An 18,277-nucleotide genomic window follows, 5' to 3' on the forward strand; every position below is an offset into this window, starting at 1 on the left:
GTACAAAGAGTTTAGAGCATGGTGTATGAACTAAAACACAGGGATGCTGGGAAATAATTTCCCTTAAAGAGGTTTTAAAGTGTTTCTGGTAGTGCAGTGGTAAAGTACTATGCCATTGTATTAAAGGTTGCTGGTTCAAACCCAGCTCAATGCAACTTGCTCATGAGCACACTGTTATTAATCCTTTTTCCTTTGGAAAAAGAATAATAAAACAAACTAATTAAATAAAATTAACTAAAAATATTACAAAATAAACATAACAACAGCTCTGAGCTTTTTCCTCACTACTATCTATAAATATATAAATAACAGTGTGCCAGTTGTTTTGTGCTAGGTTTGAACCAGTGACCTTTAGTATGATGGAGTAGCTCTTTACCACTGCACTATCAGAGACACTTTACAGTCCCACTATATCTCCTAGGTCTTCCTAATTGTACTAAAGACTCTGTGTCTTCTACTATCCCTCTACACCTCCAATATTTCCACCATGTCTGCTAGGTCTTCCTCAATGTCTATATCTATGTCAAGGGCAGTTTTGTGTTTTCTTTCTCTTATCCAAGGGCCTTTGTTTGAGAACACTGGCTTTCAGTGCCTCCTTGATTTGTTTTCCCGCCTTTTTTCCACCACTTCTTGTGGTTTCTAATTCCACCCTTTTTCAGCAGCCCCCACTAGTGCAGTGGTAAGCGAAAGGCTGTTGGATCAAACCCAGCTCAATCTAACTTGCACATAAGTATTTTTGATTTTCCCTTAATGAAATTGATAATAAAATGAACTATTAAAATAACTTAAAAACATAACAATGCAAAATAAAAATGATAGCGCAATAAGCAAAACAATGGCTCTGCACTACCCCACCTATTTATCCCATAATAAAATGTTTGAATTGTATTCACTACTTTTTGTACACACTACTCTGTAGGATCTATGTCTGGTAGGTCTTTCTACATTTCATAAAGAATTCAAATGTCCCTCTATGTCTCCTATCTTTCCACTATGTCTGGTAGGTCTTTGTACATGTCTCAGAAAGTCCCTATGTCTCATATGTAATAATTTCTTCCCCTTTGTGGCCCCTACATTTTTATCTTCCCTCTATGTCTGCAAGATGTTTCAACAATGCTAACCATATTAAATAAATTATGCACTAGTCAAAGTGGTTTACAATTTCCAATTTGAAGCAACATGCGAATCTATCTACTGCATTGGATCTTCAGCCCAAGCCATCTGAGAAGTAACATATTGCATGAGACTTACATTTAAGTGCTGATTAAAGGTTTAATATGTGAGGATTATTTGAATGAGTGCAAGCTGCATTTTAAAATCAAACACAGATCAGTACAAATAATATGGTGAAAGGTGTTTGAACTAAAACACAGGGAGGCTGAGAATTAATTTACATATCCATGTCTGACTTCACACAACAGAGTACTCATCATCAACATGATTATGCTGCTTCGGGATATGTATGAAAACGGTCCTCTTCATACGAGCTCCAGCCCAAAATATCTGATGTAAAATGTGAGGGTTATTTGATTGAGTGCAACTTGTGTTTTCAAGTCCAAATCTGACACTTAGCTATTTGGTCTTGACTTCTAGGCTCTGGTTTCGCTCACACCTCTGCCAGTTGATCTAAAGCACAGGGATAGTGGGAAGTAATTGGCTAAACAGTGTCTAATTTGACCACAGTGCTCATAATACCATCTCCTGGAACAGCCCGTTCCAGTCCCTAGCACATGGCTCTGTCTGTTATTGTCCATGTCTCCGCACTTGTCCTGCCTTTGTTCAGCCTCCTTGTCCGCACTCCTCGTTATCTGTTTCAGGTGTGTCTCATCTGTATCATGTATTTAAGTTCCCTTGTGTCATTTCCTTGTATCGGTCATTCGTTTTGTTTCCTATTTCAAATCATATTGTTTCTTTCCTTCAAGTCTTGTTGTTTCTCTTCCAGTGTTTCCGTGTCTTGTTCCTTAGTCTGGTATGTCTGTCTCTGTCGTCTCCTCATTCCAAGTCCTAGTATTGTTACGCTCTCCATGTCTAGGTTTGTCTGTTTAGCTTTCCCTGTCTAGGTTTGTTTGTTTCTCCCCATCTAGTATTGTAGTGTTTTGCTTCCTTTATCGTGCTGTCATGTTGCTTAGTCTGGTCTGTCTGTCTCTGTCGTTTCCTCATTTCATTTCCTAAAACTTGTTGTTTCCATAGTTGCCTGTCTTTGCTTTGTTATATCTTCTGTTTAAATAAAAGTCCTGTGTTTTAGTGTGTTCATCCGTCTCCGTCAGTCTGCCCCGTGATTCCTGACATAAAGTTCATTACAAATAAAATGTATTATTATTATTAATAATCTGATTGGTGTGATTCCTGGTATGAGTAATAACAGAGAGAAAACATCAGCAGCACTGCACAACCCAGTGAACAGCACAGTGAGGACCAATCAGCAGTATTTAATTTTTATGTAATACTTCCGGAATGTTTAAAATACTTTAAGTTAAATTCTAGGCCCAGGGTAGTGCACTTTGTGTGGATATTGATGATTATACGTAGCAATGGGCTGAACGAGACTTTTCAAACTGCAACACATTTGAAGCCAAAACGGTTTTATGCTTTAACACACCTTTACTACGCCACTGGTTTTTCCAATAAAAATACTGCACTACAGTTTTCTGATTCATGGTAGCTTGTCTGAACTGACACCAAAGCACCAGGTGGTCTCTTTTACTTTAGAGCTTGCATTTAATCTGAGAATGATTTTAAAAAAGGCCATCATTGAATATGAATGTAGAATTTACAACTTTTAAACACAAACATAAATAACAGAAAATGAGTTAAATAATTCAAGAATATAATTTTTTTGCTGTGTGGGACTTGAATTGAAAACTTGAATGTCCTTGGATTCAAAATGGTAAGGCAAACGGAAGCTTAAACATGGAAAAAGGTTCACATGTCCAGTAACTATGCCACCACCTGGTGGGCATTTTATGAAAATGCAACAGAGTGTATAGGGCAGTGAGAGGAGAGAGTTGGTTCTGGGAGCTCTGGAACTTTGTTTGGGGCATTATGAGAGGAGGGAGCTGGTCCCTAGGAGGTCTGGAACATAGAGCACTGTTCAAAAATAAAACATTCATTCATTCATTATCTGTAACAGCTTATCCAGTTCAGGGTCAAGGTGGGTCCAGAGCCTTCCTGGAATCATTGGGTACAAGGCACGAATACACCCTGGAGGGGGCACCAGTCCTTCACAGGGCAACACAGACGCACACACATTCACACCTATGGACACTTTTGAGTCGCCAATCCACCTACCAACGTGTGATTTTGGACTGTGGGAGGAAACCAGAGCACCCAAAGGAAACCCATATGGACACAGGGAGAACACACCAACTCCTCACAGACAGTCACCCAGAGCAGGAATCGAACCCACAACCTCCATGTCCCTGGAGCTGTGTGACTCTACCTGCTGCACCACCATGCTGCCAAAATAAAACATGACTAAACAAATTAAATGTAAATTTGACAACTATGTGAAAAAATTTATCCACTGCTCAAGGAGTTCTAAACTTTCTAATTTGAAGCCACATGTGTAACTGAAAATGACAATTTTTTGGGGTGTATCTAGAAATGAGCTCAGAAGATACATTCAATACAGACTAACCAATGTGAATGTTCATATCTAATACACTACACATAACCCTGTCACTGTTCCCTTGATTTAGAACAGACAGATCAAATCAAAGCTGTCTTTAAAGAGCCCAAATGCAGATAGGTGATAAACAGTACAAGGAATCCAGAGGACAGTGTAAGAACTAAAACACATGGATGCTGGGAAGTAATTTGCATATCCACATACAGTTGGACCACAGTGCTCACATTAATATATTAATCTCCCTCAGTGCACCAGACCTCAAAACTACAAATAGTAGACTAAGGAGCAATCAACAGCATCAAAGCTCCATTCAAGACAGGGAGATGACATAATGTATGGAACCTGAGGGTAATTTTAATGAGTGTAATTTATGTTTTTATATCCAAACCTGACACTGAGCCATTTGTCCCAAACTCCTTGGGTCTGTGAGAAATGTTTAGAACATGTACAGGGAAATAATTTGCATATTCACGTCTGGCCTCAAACACAACTGCAAATTCACCATCCATGTGATTATTAGGAAGTTAGATATCAGGCCTGTTTGGCCCTTGTTCAGAACAGAACATAGAGGACTGGAGGTAGACATTTAATAAACTTTGCTAAGCTCTCTGGTTCTAGAAACGTGCTATCTGATTGCAACCATTTGGGATTCCAATGTAGTGTGAGCGTCATTGGAATGAGTGCAAAATGTATTTTCAAGTTAACCCCCTGGAGTCTGAGGGGTTTTCAGACACCCTGGTGTAGTCTGACATGCCTTGATTGTTTTACAAATTGTACGCATCTGAAATTATTTTTTCTCAAAGTGTTACACGTGCATTTTTCAGAACTATCTCTGCAACAACAATGTTGAATCAGTAAGAGTGTCATACATCTATATTTTGATTAAATTTACTCTAAACTTAGACTTTCCAAAAACCTATTTTCAGAAGTGCTGATATACTGTGAAAAAACACATTCTAAACATTTCTCACCGGGACCTTTGAGGTCAAAACTTTGTGAACACGGGTCTTGGCAACACACTGCTGATTCTACTTTTCATAAATTGTATGTAATTTTATACTTAGGACATAACAAATGTGAGGTGACACTGTTTTTCTCAGTCACTGGCTCCTACATTGCATATGTATGAAGATAGGTGCGAAAACCGAGGTGCGAGGTCCCCACCCCACTGCCTAATGAATGGCCCATTAGCTGTCACCGCCACAGCTGTCAAAAGAGAAGAGACCAGAGGCAGAGTTTATCACAGTTTATTTCAAAAAAAGAGAACTAAACAAGCAATAAAAACAAAAAAATAAATAACTGGCATGAATTAAAATAAATGGAAAATGTGTTCACATGTAAAGATAGTGATAATATACTAAAGATAGTCATACTGTATATCCTTGTGTGTGTATATATGTATGAGTCAGTTCAACAAAAGATGCCAGTCTCTAAAACAGTTTCTGTCTGGCTGCATGCAAAGGTAGACATCACACTGTTCACACTTCCATGGGGTTTTTGCATACCACACAGCTGTTCAACAAGCTCTTCCATGAATGCCTTGTGGGTCAGGCTGTCCTGTTGCATAAGTTGTTGTGGAGAATGTAGGCATTGGTAGCAGCAATGTCCAAGAAGTGAAGAAACAGTTTTCTGTACCACTTCAAAGTTTTGTGCTGAGTTGTGTAATGCAAAATGCTAAACTTACAGAGCAGATGTGGAAGGACCATGTGTTTACACGTTGGTGGTTGCAGACTTGGTTGATGCTGTCGTCTTTTGCTTGGAGATGGAGTATTTTCCACATTTCTGAAAGAAAAATAATAAGAAATGTGAGCTTCTGAGCAGTTACAAAGATTAGCTATACATGCCAACAGTCACTACAACTAATAATTACTTGTATTTCAAATACAGTACTTACATATGACCTATGTATAGCAGTACATAGTATAACAAGCTACATAGGATGACACTATTACATTCACACAGGCCATTTACACATTACATTACCACACTAGGCTAAACATATACAGCCATAAGCCACACTTATGGTACTGGAGCCTCGCATGGTAATGTTAGCACTCTCAGCATGCACACTCAGATTAGCAACAGGCTACACTTGAATGTCCCGTTTACACAACAGCAATTTTTTTTTTGCATTCATTTATGCTTTCATATACAAAGTAATACTTATTTAATTTATTCTTTATTTTAATTTATCCGGAATTCGCGGAGTGTACACAGTAAGCGCGAAGCGTGGGTTTGTTTCATTTGAAAGGAAATATTTCACTTACCTATCACAAAAATCCTCCTTCGGATCAATCCGCATCTCAAAATAAATCTTTCTTCGTCACTGTCCTCCCCGATTTCGTCAGATTAGCTGAAATTCTCTTCATTTTCCAGAACAAAGCTCTCCTCCGCAGTGCCTCCAGCTCCCATGAGTGCGACATGACGAAGCTCCATGTAAACAATTCCGCGACATGTGCTCTGTGTTTGTAACAAGCGAATGGGCGTTTTCATGAAAATTATCAGCCAATGATCCTCCACTAGCAGCTGCCGAATTACCATAGTGTCAACATATGAATGGCAGAACGCGTCTATGGGCGGAACAAAAAAGCTTGTGCCTCAAAAATGTGCCGGTTGTTGTTTACGCTTCTCTCACAAGAATATAAATATATATATCGTTTCATCCTATATATAGTTGGAAAGTAGACCCTTCAAGGTTTCCGAGGTATGTTGTATTTTTTTTTTAGGATAAAATCTCGCAGAGTTATATACGTGTTTTTGTGGAATTTCAATTTTATGCCGGCGGCATAGCCGACCTCAGAGGGTTAAAACCTGCCATTGAACCACTTTCCCTTGACTGATAGGGCCTGGTTTTGCTCACACCTGCTCTGTTTTTAACAGAGCACACAATCATACAGAAAACAAGCCACAGGTCAATACAATAAATCTCTAGTATGAACTAAATCACAGGGATGCTGGGAAATAGTTTGCATATCCCCACCTGGCCTCAAACACAACAGAATATTCACCATTAACATGATTATTATGAAGTTAGATATCAGGCCTGTATGTCCTCTGTTCAGGTCAGAAACAAAACAGCCAGGATCTCTCTGATTCTAGACACTTGTCTGCTATCAGTTTACAACCACTTGGGATTCCAATGTTGCAACCCACTGGTTCGTTCCTGAAAAATGTTTTAATGTGATGCTGTGGAATAGGTAAGGTAAGGAAGCTATCTGCTTGATTGGAGCTCGAGCCTTAATGACCTGGCAGGGCTGATCAATAATGTGATTTCTGTGGGTCATTTCATTGGGTGCAACTTTCATTGGGTGTTTTCATGTACTTACCTGACATTTAGCCACTTGCCCCAAACTGATAGGGCTTTGCTCCCACCTCCTCCTTTTCTTGAATGGAGCCCACAATCATACACAATCAAAGTAAAATAGCACAAATCAGTACAAGGACAAAATATCTTGGTAGTGCAGTGATAAGGAACTGCTCCATCATATATAAGGTTACTGGTTCAAACCCAGCTCAATACAAATTGCTCATGAGCACAGTGGTGTTTTTCCTTTGGAAAAAGGATAATAAAATAAAGTAATGAAATAAAATGAACTAAAATATTATAAAATGAACATAACAACAGCTCTGAGCTTGGGTCCACAACCCAACCACAGATCAGTACAAGGAATCTTGTTTGTGGTGTATTAACTACAACACGGGGATGCTGAGAAATAATTAGCATATCCATATCTAGACTCAAACAAAACTAAGTATTCACATTCAGTGCAATTATTATGAAGTGAAATATGAGGCCTGTCAAAGGTTGCTGGTCCAAACTCTCCTCAATACAACTTACACATAAGCACAGTATTATTATTATGTTCCTTTGAAAAAGATGATTATAAAACAAACTAATTAAATAAAAAAACACTAAAGATACAACACAATAAACAAAACAAAATGTCTGCACTCAGGTCCACAACCCCCTTCCTGTCATGTAACAACATGTCTGATTTGTTCTCACTTGTTACACTGCAGCTCCAGCTCAAAACATCTAGCAGGTCTGATCAGAAACACAATACATAAAGGTCATTTTAATGAGTGCAGTTTATGTTTTTATATTCAAACCAGACAATGATTGATTGATCAATTGACTTGCCCCTAACTCATTGAGTCTGTGTTTTCTCCCATCTGTTCAATTTAAAACAAAGCATACAATCATACAGAAAATAAGCCTCAGATCATCCACAGACCATTACAAGGATTCTGGTGGATGGTGGATGAACTAAAACACAGGAATGCTGGGAAATAATTTTCATATCCACTTCTGGCCTCAAACACCGACACAAAAACAACAACAACAGCAACAACTTTGAGGGGTTTCAAAGCAGTTCTGGTAGTGCAGTGGTAAGAAACTACTCCATCATACTAAAGGTTGTTGGATCAAATCCAGCTCAGTACAACTTGCTCATGAGTACACTGCTATTTTGATGTTCCTTTTGAAAAAAAATAATAAAACAAATGAATTAAACAAAAAGAACAAAAACATTACAAAAATAAACATAAAAACAGCTCTAAACTTAGGTCCACAACCCAAGCCAAAGATCAATACAAGGAATCTGGTGGATGGTGTATTAACTAAAATACAGGGATGCTGGGAAATAATTAGCATATCCATATCTGGCCTCAAACCATCAGGGTGATATTATGAAGTGAAATATCAGGCCTATCAAAGGTTGCTGGTACTAACTCTGCTTAATACAACTTACACATTAGCAGACTAGTATTTTGTTGTTTCTTTGAGGAAAAGAAAAAAAAAACACAAGAGCTCTGCACTCAGATCCACAACACCCCTTTACCATCATATAATAACATGCTCATTTTGGAACAAAGCATACAATCCTACAGAAAACAAGATTCAGACTATCCACAGACCAGTGCAAGGATTCTGGTGGATGGTGTACTACCAAAAACACAGGGATGTTGGGAAATAATTTGCATATCCACAGCTGGTCTGAAACACACACACACACACACATACAACACATACAAAAAAACAACTTTGGGCAGTTTCAAAGCGGTGCTGCTAGTGCAGTGGTAAGGTATTATTCTATCATACTAAAGGTTGCTGGTTCAAACCCAGCTCAGTACAACTGGTGCACTGTGTTTTTGATGTTCCTTTTGAACACAACTTGGGTCCACAACCCAAGCCACAGACCAGTACAAGGAACCTGGTGGATCGTGTATTAATTAAAACACATCTGGCCTCCAACACAACAAAGTATTCACCATCAGGGTAATTATTATGAAGTGAAATATGAGGCCTGTCAAAGGTTGCTGGTCCAAACTCTCCTCAATACAGCTTGCAAATTAGCACACAAGTATTTTGATGTTCCTTTGAAGAAAAGGATAATAAACAAATTAAAAAACTAAATTTTGTCCTCACTACTATCTATATATCAGTGTGCTCAAAATGTATTGTGCTGGGTTTGAACCAGAAACTTTTAGTGTGAGAGAGTAGTTCTTTACCACTGCACTACCAGATACACTTTACAGCACCTCAAAGTTGTTTTTTTGTCTTTGGGGCCAGATGTGGCTAAACAAATTATTTCCCAGATGCAGGAATGCTAGGAAGTCATTTGTATATCCACATATGATTGGGCCACAAGATAATATATTCATCTTTATTCACCCTCACTGTGACTACTATGAGTTAGAGATGAGGTCTATCAAGCCGTGCCTAGGATCAGGAGGGGGTGGGCTGATGGTAGAAGCTTGACAAGGCTGTTGAGTGCTCTGGTTTCAGATTGTTTAACTCTTGTCCGCCATCAGTTCACAACCCATTGGAGTTCCAATGTAGTAGAAGCTTGGTATCTTCCTGAAAGTATTTCAAGGTGCATGCCCTGGGATCTGTAAGGAAGCTATCCGCTGCATTGGAGCTCCAGCCAAAACTGTCTGGGAGGTGACGTATTGCACGGGACCTACCTTCCCAGGTTTTGGTTCAGTCACCTGGCAACGGGTGGCTGGGGCAGGGTTTCCAGTACTCTCTGGGTTCTAGGAAGTAATGCTTTAATTACTTCTGAGATCTTAGAAAACTCAGATAGGCCCCAAGATGAGACCATTTCTCAGGCCTTGTCTGAATGACTTGGGTAACCTAGCGGTGTTAACAAAGAGTCATTTGGTCAGGGGGTAAGTATCCAGCCCCCCTGGGTCCACTAGGACAGCACGCAGGGACGGTGGTCTGGGGCAAACAGACCTTAAATGGGTGCCAAGTCTTCTACTGGTGAATAGCACCAAGATGCACAACACCTGAAGAGCAGCAGGACATCACAAAGCATTAGAGAGACAGGAGAAAGAAAACCAGAAACTGGTTTACTAGCCCTACACACTTCTCTTTAGGCCTTCAGCTCACTAGGCCAACACCCTCTTCTCAGCTAAACACTTTCCTTTGGGCCTATACCCTTCCCCTTACTAGCTTACTAACCCTTCACCCTTAGGCATTCAGCTCAATAGCCGTTCCATCCTTGGGCCTACATGCTTCCCCTCAGGTAAAGAACTTTCCCTCGGGAACATGCCCTACCCCTCAGCTAAACCACTTTCCCTTGGGCCTACGCCCTTCCCCTCAGCTAAACCATGTTCCCTCTGGCCTACGAATTTCCCCTCAGATTAACCACTTTCCCTCAAGACTTCAGCTCAATAGCACTTTGCCTTTCCCCTCGGGCCTACGCCCTTCCCCTCAGCTAAACCACGTTCCCTCGTGCCTACGCCCTTCCCCTTAGCTAAACCACCTTCCCTTGGGCCTACGCCCTTCCCCTCAGCTAAACCACCTTCCCTTGGGCCTACGCCCTTCCCCTCAGCTAAACCACCTTCCCTTGGGCCTACGCCCTTCGCCTCAGCTAAACCACCTTCCCTTGGGCCTACGCCCTTCGCCTCAGCTAAACCACCTTCCCTTGGGCCTACGCCCTTCGCCTCAGCTAAACCACCTTCCCTTGGGCCTACGCCCTTCGCCTCAGCTAAACCACTTTCCCTTGGGCCTACGCCCTTCGCCTCAGCTAAACCACTTTCCCTTGGGCCTACACCCTTCGCCTCAGCTAAACCACTTTCCCTTGGGCCTACGCCCTTCGCCTCAGCTAAACCACTTTCCCTTGGGCCTACGCCCTTCGCCTCAGCTAAACCACTTTCCCTTGGGCCTACGCCCTTCGCCTCAGCTAAACCACTTTCCCTTGGGCCTACGCCCTTCGCCTCAGCTAAACCACTTTCCCTTGGGCCTACGCCCTCATGTCGTCAGCTCACTAGCACTTCGCCCTTCCTCTTGGGCCTACACCCTCCCCTCAGCTAAATGCTTTCCCTTGAGCCTGCACCCTTCGCCCTCAGCTAAATGCTTTCCCTTGAGCCTGCACCCTTCGCCCTCAGCTAAATGCTTTCCCTTGAGCATACACCCTTCCCCCTCAGCTAAATGCTTTCCCTTGAGCCTGCACCCTTCGCCCTCAGCTAAATGCTTTCCCTTGAGCATACACCCTTCCCCCTCAGCTAAACACTTTCCTTTGAGCCTAAACCCTTCCCCCCCTCAGCTAAACACATTCGTTTGAGCCTAAACCCTTCCCCCCCTCAGCTAAACACATTCGTTTGAGCCTACATACCCCCCCTCAGCTAAACACATTCGTTTGAGCCTCCACACCCCCCCCCTCAGCTAAACACATTCGTTTGAGCCTCCACACCCCCCCCCTCAGCTAAACACATTCGTTTGAGCCTCCACACCCCCCCCCCCTCAGCTAAACACATTCGTTTGAGCCTACACACCCCCCCCTCAGCTAAACACTTTCGTTTGAGCCTACACCCTTCCCCCCCCCCTCAGCTAAACACTTTCGTTTGAGCCTACACCCTTCCCCCCCCCTCAGCTAAACACTTTCGTTTGAGCCTACACCCTTCCCCCCCCCCTCAGCTAAACACTTTCCCTTGAGCCTACACCCTCCCCCCCCCTCAGCTAAACACTTTCCCTTGAGCCTAAACAATTCCCCCTCAGCTAAACACTTTCCCTCATGTCTTCAGCTCACTAGCACTTCGCCCTTCCTCTTGGGCCTACACATTTCCCCGTCAACTAAACACACTTTCCTTTGAGCCTAAACCCTTCCCCCCCTCAGCTAAACACATTCGTTTGAGCCTACATACCCCCCCCCCCTCAGCTAAACACATTCGTTTGAGCCTCCACACTCCCCCCCTCAGCTAAACACATTAGTTTGAGCCTCCACACCCCCCCCCCTTAGCTAAACACATTCGTTTGAGCCTCCACACCCCCCCCCTTAGCTAAACACATTCGTTTGAGCCTACACACTCCCCCCCCTCAGCTAAACACTTTCGTTTGAGCCTACACCCTTCCCCCCCCTCAGCTAAACACTTTCGTTTGAGCCTACACCCTTCCCCCCCCTCAGCTAAACACTTTCGTTTGAGCCTACACCTTTCCCCCCCTCAGCTAAACACTTTCCCTTGAGCCTACACCCTTCCCCCCCCCTCAGCTAAACACTTTCCCTTGAGCCTACACCCTCCCCCCCCCCTCAGCTAAACACTTTCCCTCATGTCTTCAGCTCACTAGCACTTCGCCCTTCCTCTTGGGCCTACACATTTCCCCGTCAACTAAACACACTTTCCCTTGAGCCTAAACACTTCCCCCTCAACTAAACACACTTTCCCTTGGGACTACACCCATCCCCCTCAGCTAAACACTTTCCCTCATGTCTTCAGCTCACTAGCACTTCGCCTTTCCTCTAGGGCCTACACCCTCCCCTCAGCTAAACACTTTCCCTTGAGCCTACACCCTCCTCTCAGCTAAACAAAGTGTTTAGGTAAGGGGAGGGTGTAGACCCAAGAGGAAGGGCGAAGTGCTTGTGAGCTGAAGACATGAGGGAAAGTGTTTAGCTGAGGGGGAAGGGTTTATGCTCAAGGGAAAGTGTTTAGCTGAGGGGGAAGGGTGTATGCTCAACGGAAAGTGTTTAGCTGAGGGGGAAGTGTGTAGGATCAAGGGAAAGTGTTTAGCTGAGGGGGAAGTGTGTAGGATCAAGGGAAAGTGTTTAGCTGAGGGGGAAGTGTGTAGGCTCAAGGGAAAGTGTTTAGCTGAGGGGGGAAGGGTGTAGGCTCAAGGGACTTTCCCTCATGTGTTCAGCTCACAAGCACTTCGCCCTTCCTCTTGGGCCTACACCCTTCCCCCCTCAGCTAAACACTTTCCCCTGAGCCTACACATTTCCCCCTCAGCTAAACATTCTCCCTCAGCTAAACACTTTCCGTTGAGCATACACCCTTCCCCCTCAGCTAAACATTCTCCCTCAGCTAAACACTTTCGGTTGAGCATACACCCTTCCCCCTCAGCTAAACACTTTCCCTTGAGCATAAACCCTTCCCCCTCAGATAAACACTTTCCCTCATGTCCTCAGCTCACAAGCTCTTCGCCCTTCCTCTAGGGCCTACACATTTCCCCCTTAGCTAAACAATTTCCTTTGGGCCTACACCCCCCCTCCCCCCAGCTAAACACTTTCCCTTGGGCCTACACCCTCCCCTCAGCTAAACACTTTCCCTTGAGCCTACGCCTTTCCCTTGAGCATACACCCTTCCCCCTCAGCTAAACATTCTCCCTCAGCTAAACACTTTCCCTTGATCCTACACACTTCCCCCTCAGCTAAACACTTTCCGTTGAGCATACACCCTTCCCCCTCAGCTAAACACTTTCCCTTGAGCATAAACCCTTCCCCCTCAGATAAACACTTTCCCTCATGTCCTCAGCTCACAAGCTCTTCGCCCTTCCTCTAGGGCCTACACATTTCCCCCTTAGCTAAACACTTTCCCTTGAGCCTAAACTCTCTTCTCAGCTAAACACTTTCCCTTGGGCCTACACCCTCTCCTCAGCTAAACACATTCCCTTGGGCCTACACCCTCCCCTCAGCTAAACACATTCCCTTGAGTCTAGACACTTTCCCTAGGGCCTACACCCTCCCCCTCCCTTAGCTAAACACTTTCCCTTGAGCATACACCTTTCCCCCTCAGCTAAACACACTTTCCCTTGGGCCTACACCCTCCCCTCAGCTAAACACTTTCCCTTGAGCCTACACCTTTCTCTTGAGCATACACCCTTCCCCCTCAGCTAAACATTCTCCCTCATGTCTTCAGCTCACTAGCACTTAGCCCTTCCTCTTGGGCCTACACATTTCCCCCTCAGCTAAACACACTTTCACTTGGGCCTACACATTTCCCCCTCAGCTAAACACACTTTCACTTGAGCCTACACACTTTCCCCTCAGCTAAACACATTTTCCCTTGGGCCTACACACTTTCCCTTGGGCCTACACCCTCCCCTCAGCTAAACACTTTCCCTTGAGCCTACGCCTTTCCCTTAAGCATACACCCTTCCCCCTCAGCTAAACACGTTGCCTTGAGCCTACACCCTCCTCTCAGCTAAACACGTTCCCTTGAGCATACACCCTCCTCTCAGCTAAACACTTTGCCTTGAGCCTACACCCTTCCCCCTCTCAGCTAAACACTTTGCCTTGGGACTACACCCTCCCCCCCCCTCAGCTAAACACTTTGCCTTGGGACTACACCCTCCCCCCCCCCTCAGCTAAACACTTTGCCTTGGGACTACACCCTTCCCCCCCCCTCAGCTAAACACTTTGCCTTGGGACTACACCCTCCCCCCCCCCCTCAGCTAAACACTTTGCCTTGGGACTACACCCTCCCCCCCCCTCAGCTAAACACTTTGCCTTGGGACTACACCCTCCCCCCCCCCTCAGCTAAACACTTTGCCTTGGGACTAAACTCTTCCCCCCCCCTCAGCTAAACACTTTGCCTTGGGACTACACCCTCCCCCCCCCCCCTCAGCTAAACACTTTGCCTTGGGACTACACCCTTCCCCCCCCCCCCTCAGCTAAACACTTTCCCTTAAGGCAAAATGTTTAGCTGAGGGGGAAGTGTGTAGGCCCAAGAGGAAGGGCGAAATGCTTGTGACCTGAAGACATGAGGGAAAGTGGTTAGCTGAGAGGAGGGTGTGGGCTCATATCCTCAGCTCACTGGCACTTTGCCCTTCATCTTGGGCCTACACTTTCCCTTGAGCCTACACCTTTCCCTTGAGCCTATACACTCCCCTCAGCTAAACACTTTCCCTTGGGCCTACACCCTTCCCTCAGCTAAGCACTTTCCCTTGGGCCTACACCCTTCCCTCAGCTAAACACTTTCCCTTGAGCCTACACCCTTCCCTCAGCTAAACACTTTCCCTTGAGCCTACACCCTCCCCTCAGCTAAACACTTTCCCTTGAGCCTACACATTTCCCTTGAGCCTACACCCTTCTCCCTCAGCTAAACACTTTCCCTTGAGCCTACACCCTTCTCCCTCAGCTAAACACTTTCCCTTGAGCCTACACCCTCCCCTCAGCTAAACACTTTCCCTTGAGCCTACACCCTCCCCTCAGCTAAACACTTTCCCTTGGGCCTACACCCTCCCCTCAGCTAAACACTTTCCCTTGGGCCTACACCCTCCCCTCAGCTAAACACTTTCCCTTGAGCCTACATATTTCCCTTGAGCATACACCCTTCCGCTCAGCTAAACACATTCTCTTGAGCCTACACCCTTTTCCCTTGAGCCTACACCCTCCCCTCAGCTAAACACTTTCCCTTGAGCCTACACCCTGCCCTCAGCTAAACACTTTCCCTTGAGCCTACACTCTGCCCTCAGCTAAACACTTGCCCTTGAGCCTACACCCTCCCCTCAGCTAAAAACTTTCCCTTGAGCCTACACTCTGCCCTCAGCTAAACACTTTCCCTTGAGCCTACACTCTGCCCTCAGCTAAACACTTTCCCTTGAGCCTACACTCTGCCCTCAGCTAAACACTTTCCCTTGAGCCTACACCCTCCCCTCAGCTAAAGCCTTTCCCTTGAGCCTACACCCTTCCGCTCAGCTAAAGCCTTTCCCTTGAGCCTACACCCTTCCGCTCAGCTAAACACTTTCCCTTGAGCCTACACACTTCCCCCTCAGCTAAACACTTTCCCTTGGGCCTACACCCTCCCCTCAGCTAAACACTTTCCCTTGAGCCTACACATGTCCCTTGAGCATACACCCTTCTCCCTCGGCTAAACACTTTTCTTGGGCCTACACTCTTCTCCCTCAGCTAAACACTTTCCCTTGAGCCTACACACTTTCCCTTGAGCCTACACACTTTCCCTTGAGCCTACACACTTTCCCTTGAGCCTACACACTTTCCCTTGAGCCTACACACTTTCCCTTGAGCCTACACACTCCCCTCAGCCAAACACTTTCCCTTGAGCCTACACACTCCCCTCAGCTAAACACTTTCCCTTGGGCCTACACCCTCCCCTCAGCTAAACACTTTCCCTTGAGCCTACACATTTCCCTTGAGCCTACACCCTCCCCTCAGCTAAACACTTTCCCTTGAGCCTACACCCTTCTCCCTCAGCTAAACACTTTCCCTTGAGCCTACACCCTTCTCCCTCAGCTAAACACTTTCCCTTGAGCCTACACCCTTCTCCCTCAGCTAAACACTTTCCCTTGAGCCTACACCCTTCTCCCTCAGCTAAACACTTTCCCTTGAGCCTACACACTTTCCCTTGAGCCTACACACTTTCTTGAGCCTACACCCTCCCCTCAGCTAAACACTTTCCCTTGAGCCTACACCCTTCTCCCTCAGCTACACACTTTCCCTTGAGCCTACACACTTTCCCTTGAGCCTACACACTTTCCCTTGAGCCTACACACTTTCCCTTGAGCCTACACACTTTCTTGACCTACACCCTCCCCTCAGCTAAACACTTTCCCTTGAGCCTACACCCTCCCCTCAGCTAAACACTTTCTTGAGCCTACACCCTCCCCTCAGCTAAACACTTTCCTCTGAGCCTACACCCTCCCCTCAGCTAAACACTTTCCCTTGAGCTTACACCCTCCCCTCAGCTAAACACTTTCACTTGAGCCTACACATTTCCCTTGAGCCTACACACTTCCCCCTCAGCTAAACACTTTCCCTTGAGCCTACACCCTCCCCCTCAGCTAAACACTTTCCTCTGAGCCTACACCCTCCCCCTCAGCTAAACACTTTTCCTTGGGCCTACACCCTTCTCCCTCAGCTAAACACTTTCCCTTGAGCCTAAACACTTTCCTTGAGCCTACACTCTGCCCTCAGCTAAACACTTTCCCTTGAGCCTACACTCTGCCCTCAGCTAAACACTTTCCCTTGAGCCTACACTCTGCCCTCAGCTAAACACTTTCCCTTGAGCTTACACTCTGCCCTCAGCTAAACACTTTCCCTTGAGCCTACACTCTGCCCTCAGCTAAACACTTTCCTTGAGCCTACACTCTGCCCTCAGCTAAACACTTTCCCTTGAGCCTACACTCTGCCCTCAGCTAAACACTTTCCCTTGAGCCTACACTCTGCCCTCAGCTAAACACTTTCCCTTGAGCCTACACCCTTCTCCCTCAGCTAAACACTTTCCCTTGAGCCTACACACTTTCCCTTGAGCCTACACCCTCCCCTCAGCTAAACACTTTCCCTTGAGCCTACACCCTTCCCCCTCAGCTAAACACTTTCCCCTTGAGCCTACACCCTTCCCCCTCAGCTAAACACTTTCCCTTGGGCCTACACCCTTCCCCCTCAGCTAAACACTTTCCTCTGAGCCTACAACCTTCCCCCTCAGCTAAACACTTTCCTCTGAGCCTACAACCTTCCCCCTCAGCTAAACACTTTCCCTTGAGCCTACACCCTTCCCCCTCAGCTAAACACTTTCCTCTGAGCCTACACCCTTCCCCCTCAGCTAAACACTTTCCCTTGAGCCTACAACCTTCCCCCTCAGCTAAACACTTTCCCTTGACCCTACAAACTTCCCCCTCAGCTAAACACTTTCCCTTGAGCCTACACCCTTCCCCCTCAGCTAAACACTTTCCCTTGGGCCTACACCCTTCCCCCTCAGCTAAACACTTTCCCTTGGGCCTACACCCTTCCCCCTAAGCTAAACACTTTTCCTTGGGCCTACACCCTCCCCTCAGCTAAACACTTTTCCTTGGGCCTACACCCCTCAGCTAAACACTTTCCCTTGAGCCTACACCCTTCCCCCTCAGCTAAACACTTTCCCTTGAGTCTACACCCTTCCCCCTCAGCTAAACACTTTCCTCTGAGCCTACACCCTCCCCTCAGCTAAACACTTTCCCTTGGGCCTACACCCTTCCCCCTCAGCTAAACACTTTCCTCTGAGCCTACACCCTTCCCCCTCAGCTAAACACTTTCCCTTGAGTCTACACCCTTCCCCTCAGCTAAACACTTTCCTCTGAGCCTACACCCTCCCCTCAGCTAAACACTTTCCCTTGGGCCTACACCCTTCCCCCTCAGCTAAACACTTTCCTCTGAGCCTACAACCTTCCCCCTCAGCTAAACACTTTCCCTTGAGCCTACACCCTTCCCCCTCAGCTAAACACTTTCCTCTGAGCCTACACCCTTCCCCCTCAGCTAAACACTTTCCCTTGAGCCTACAACCTTCCCCCTCAGCTAAACACTTTCCCTTGAGCCTACAACCTTCCCCCTCAGCTAAACACTTTCCCTTGAGCCTACACCCTTCCCCCTCAGCTAAACACTTTCCCTTGAGCCTACACCCTTCCCCCTCAGCTAAAAATCTGATAGAGTGTGT

General features: G+C 45.6%; 1 protein-coding gene across 1 annotated transcript in view; it reads left to right on the forward strand.

Moving 5' to 3' along the window:
• Positions 1-1,730: 1,730 nt before the first annotated feature.
• LOC136697352 (neural cell adhesion molecule L1-like) overlaps positions 1,731-18,277 on the forward strand; it is an 82,755-nt gene continuing 66,208 nt past the window's right edge. The window contains exons 1-2 of the mRNA XM_066672387.1: positions 1,731-1,817; positions 1,966-1,969. Of these exons, the coding sequence (XP_066528484.1) occupies positions 1,731-1,817; positions 1,966-1,969 (91 nt within the window). The remainder of the gene's footprint in view (positions 1,818-1,965; positions 1,970-18,277) is intronic.

The sequence above is a fragment of the Hoplias malabaricus genome, chromosome 5 (genome assembly GCF_029633855.1).
Source record: "Hoplias malabaricus isolate fHopMal1 chromosome 5, fHopMal1.hap1, whole genome shotgun sequence".
NCBI classification, from domain to species: domain Eukaryota; kingdom Metazoa; phylum Chordata; class Actinopteri; order Characiformes; family Erythrinidae; genus Hoplias; species Hoplias malabaricus.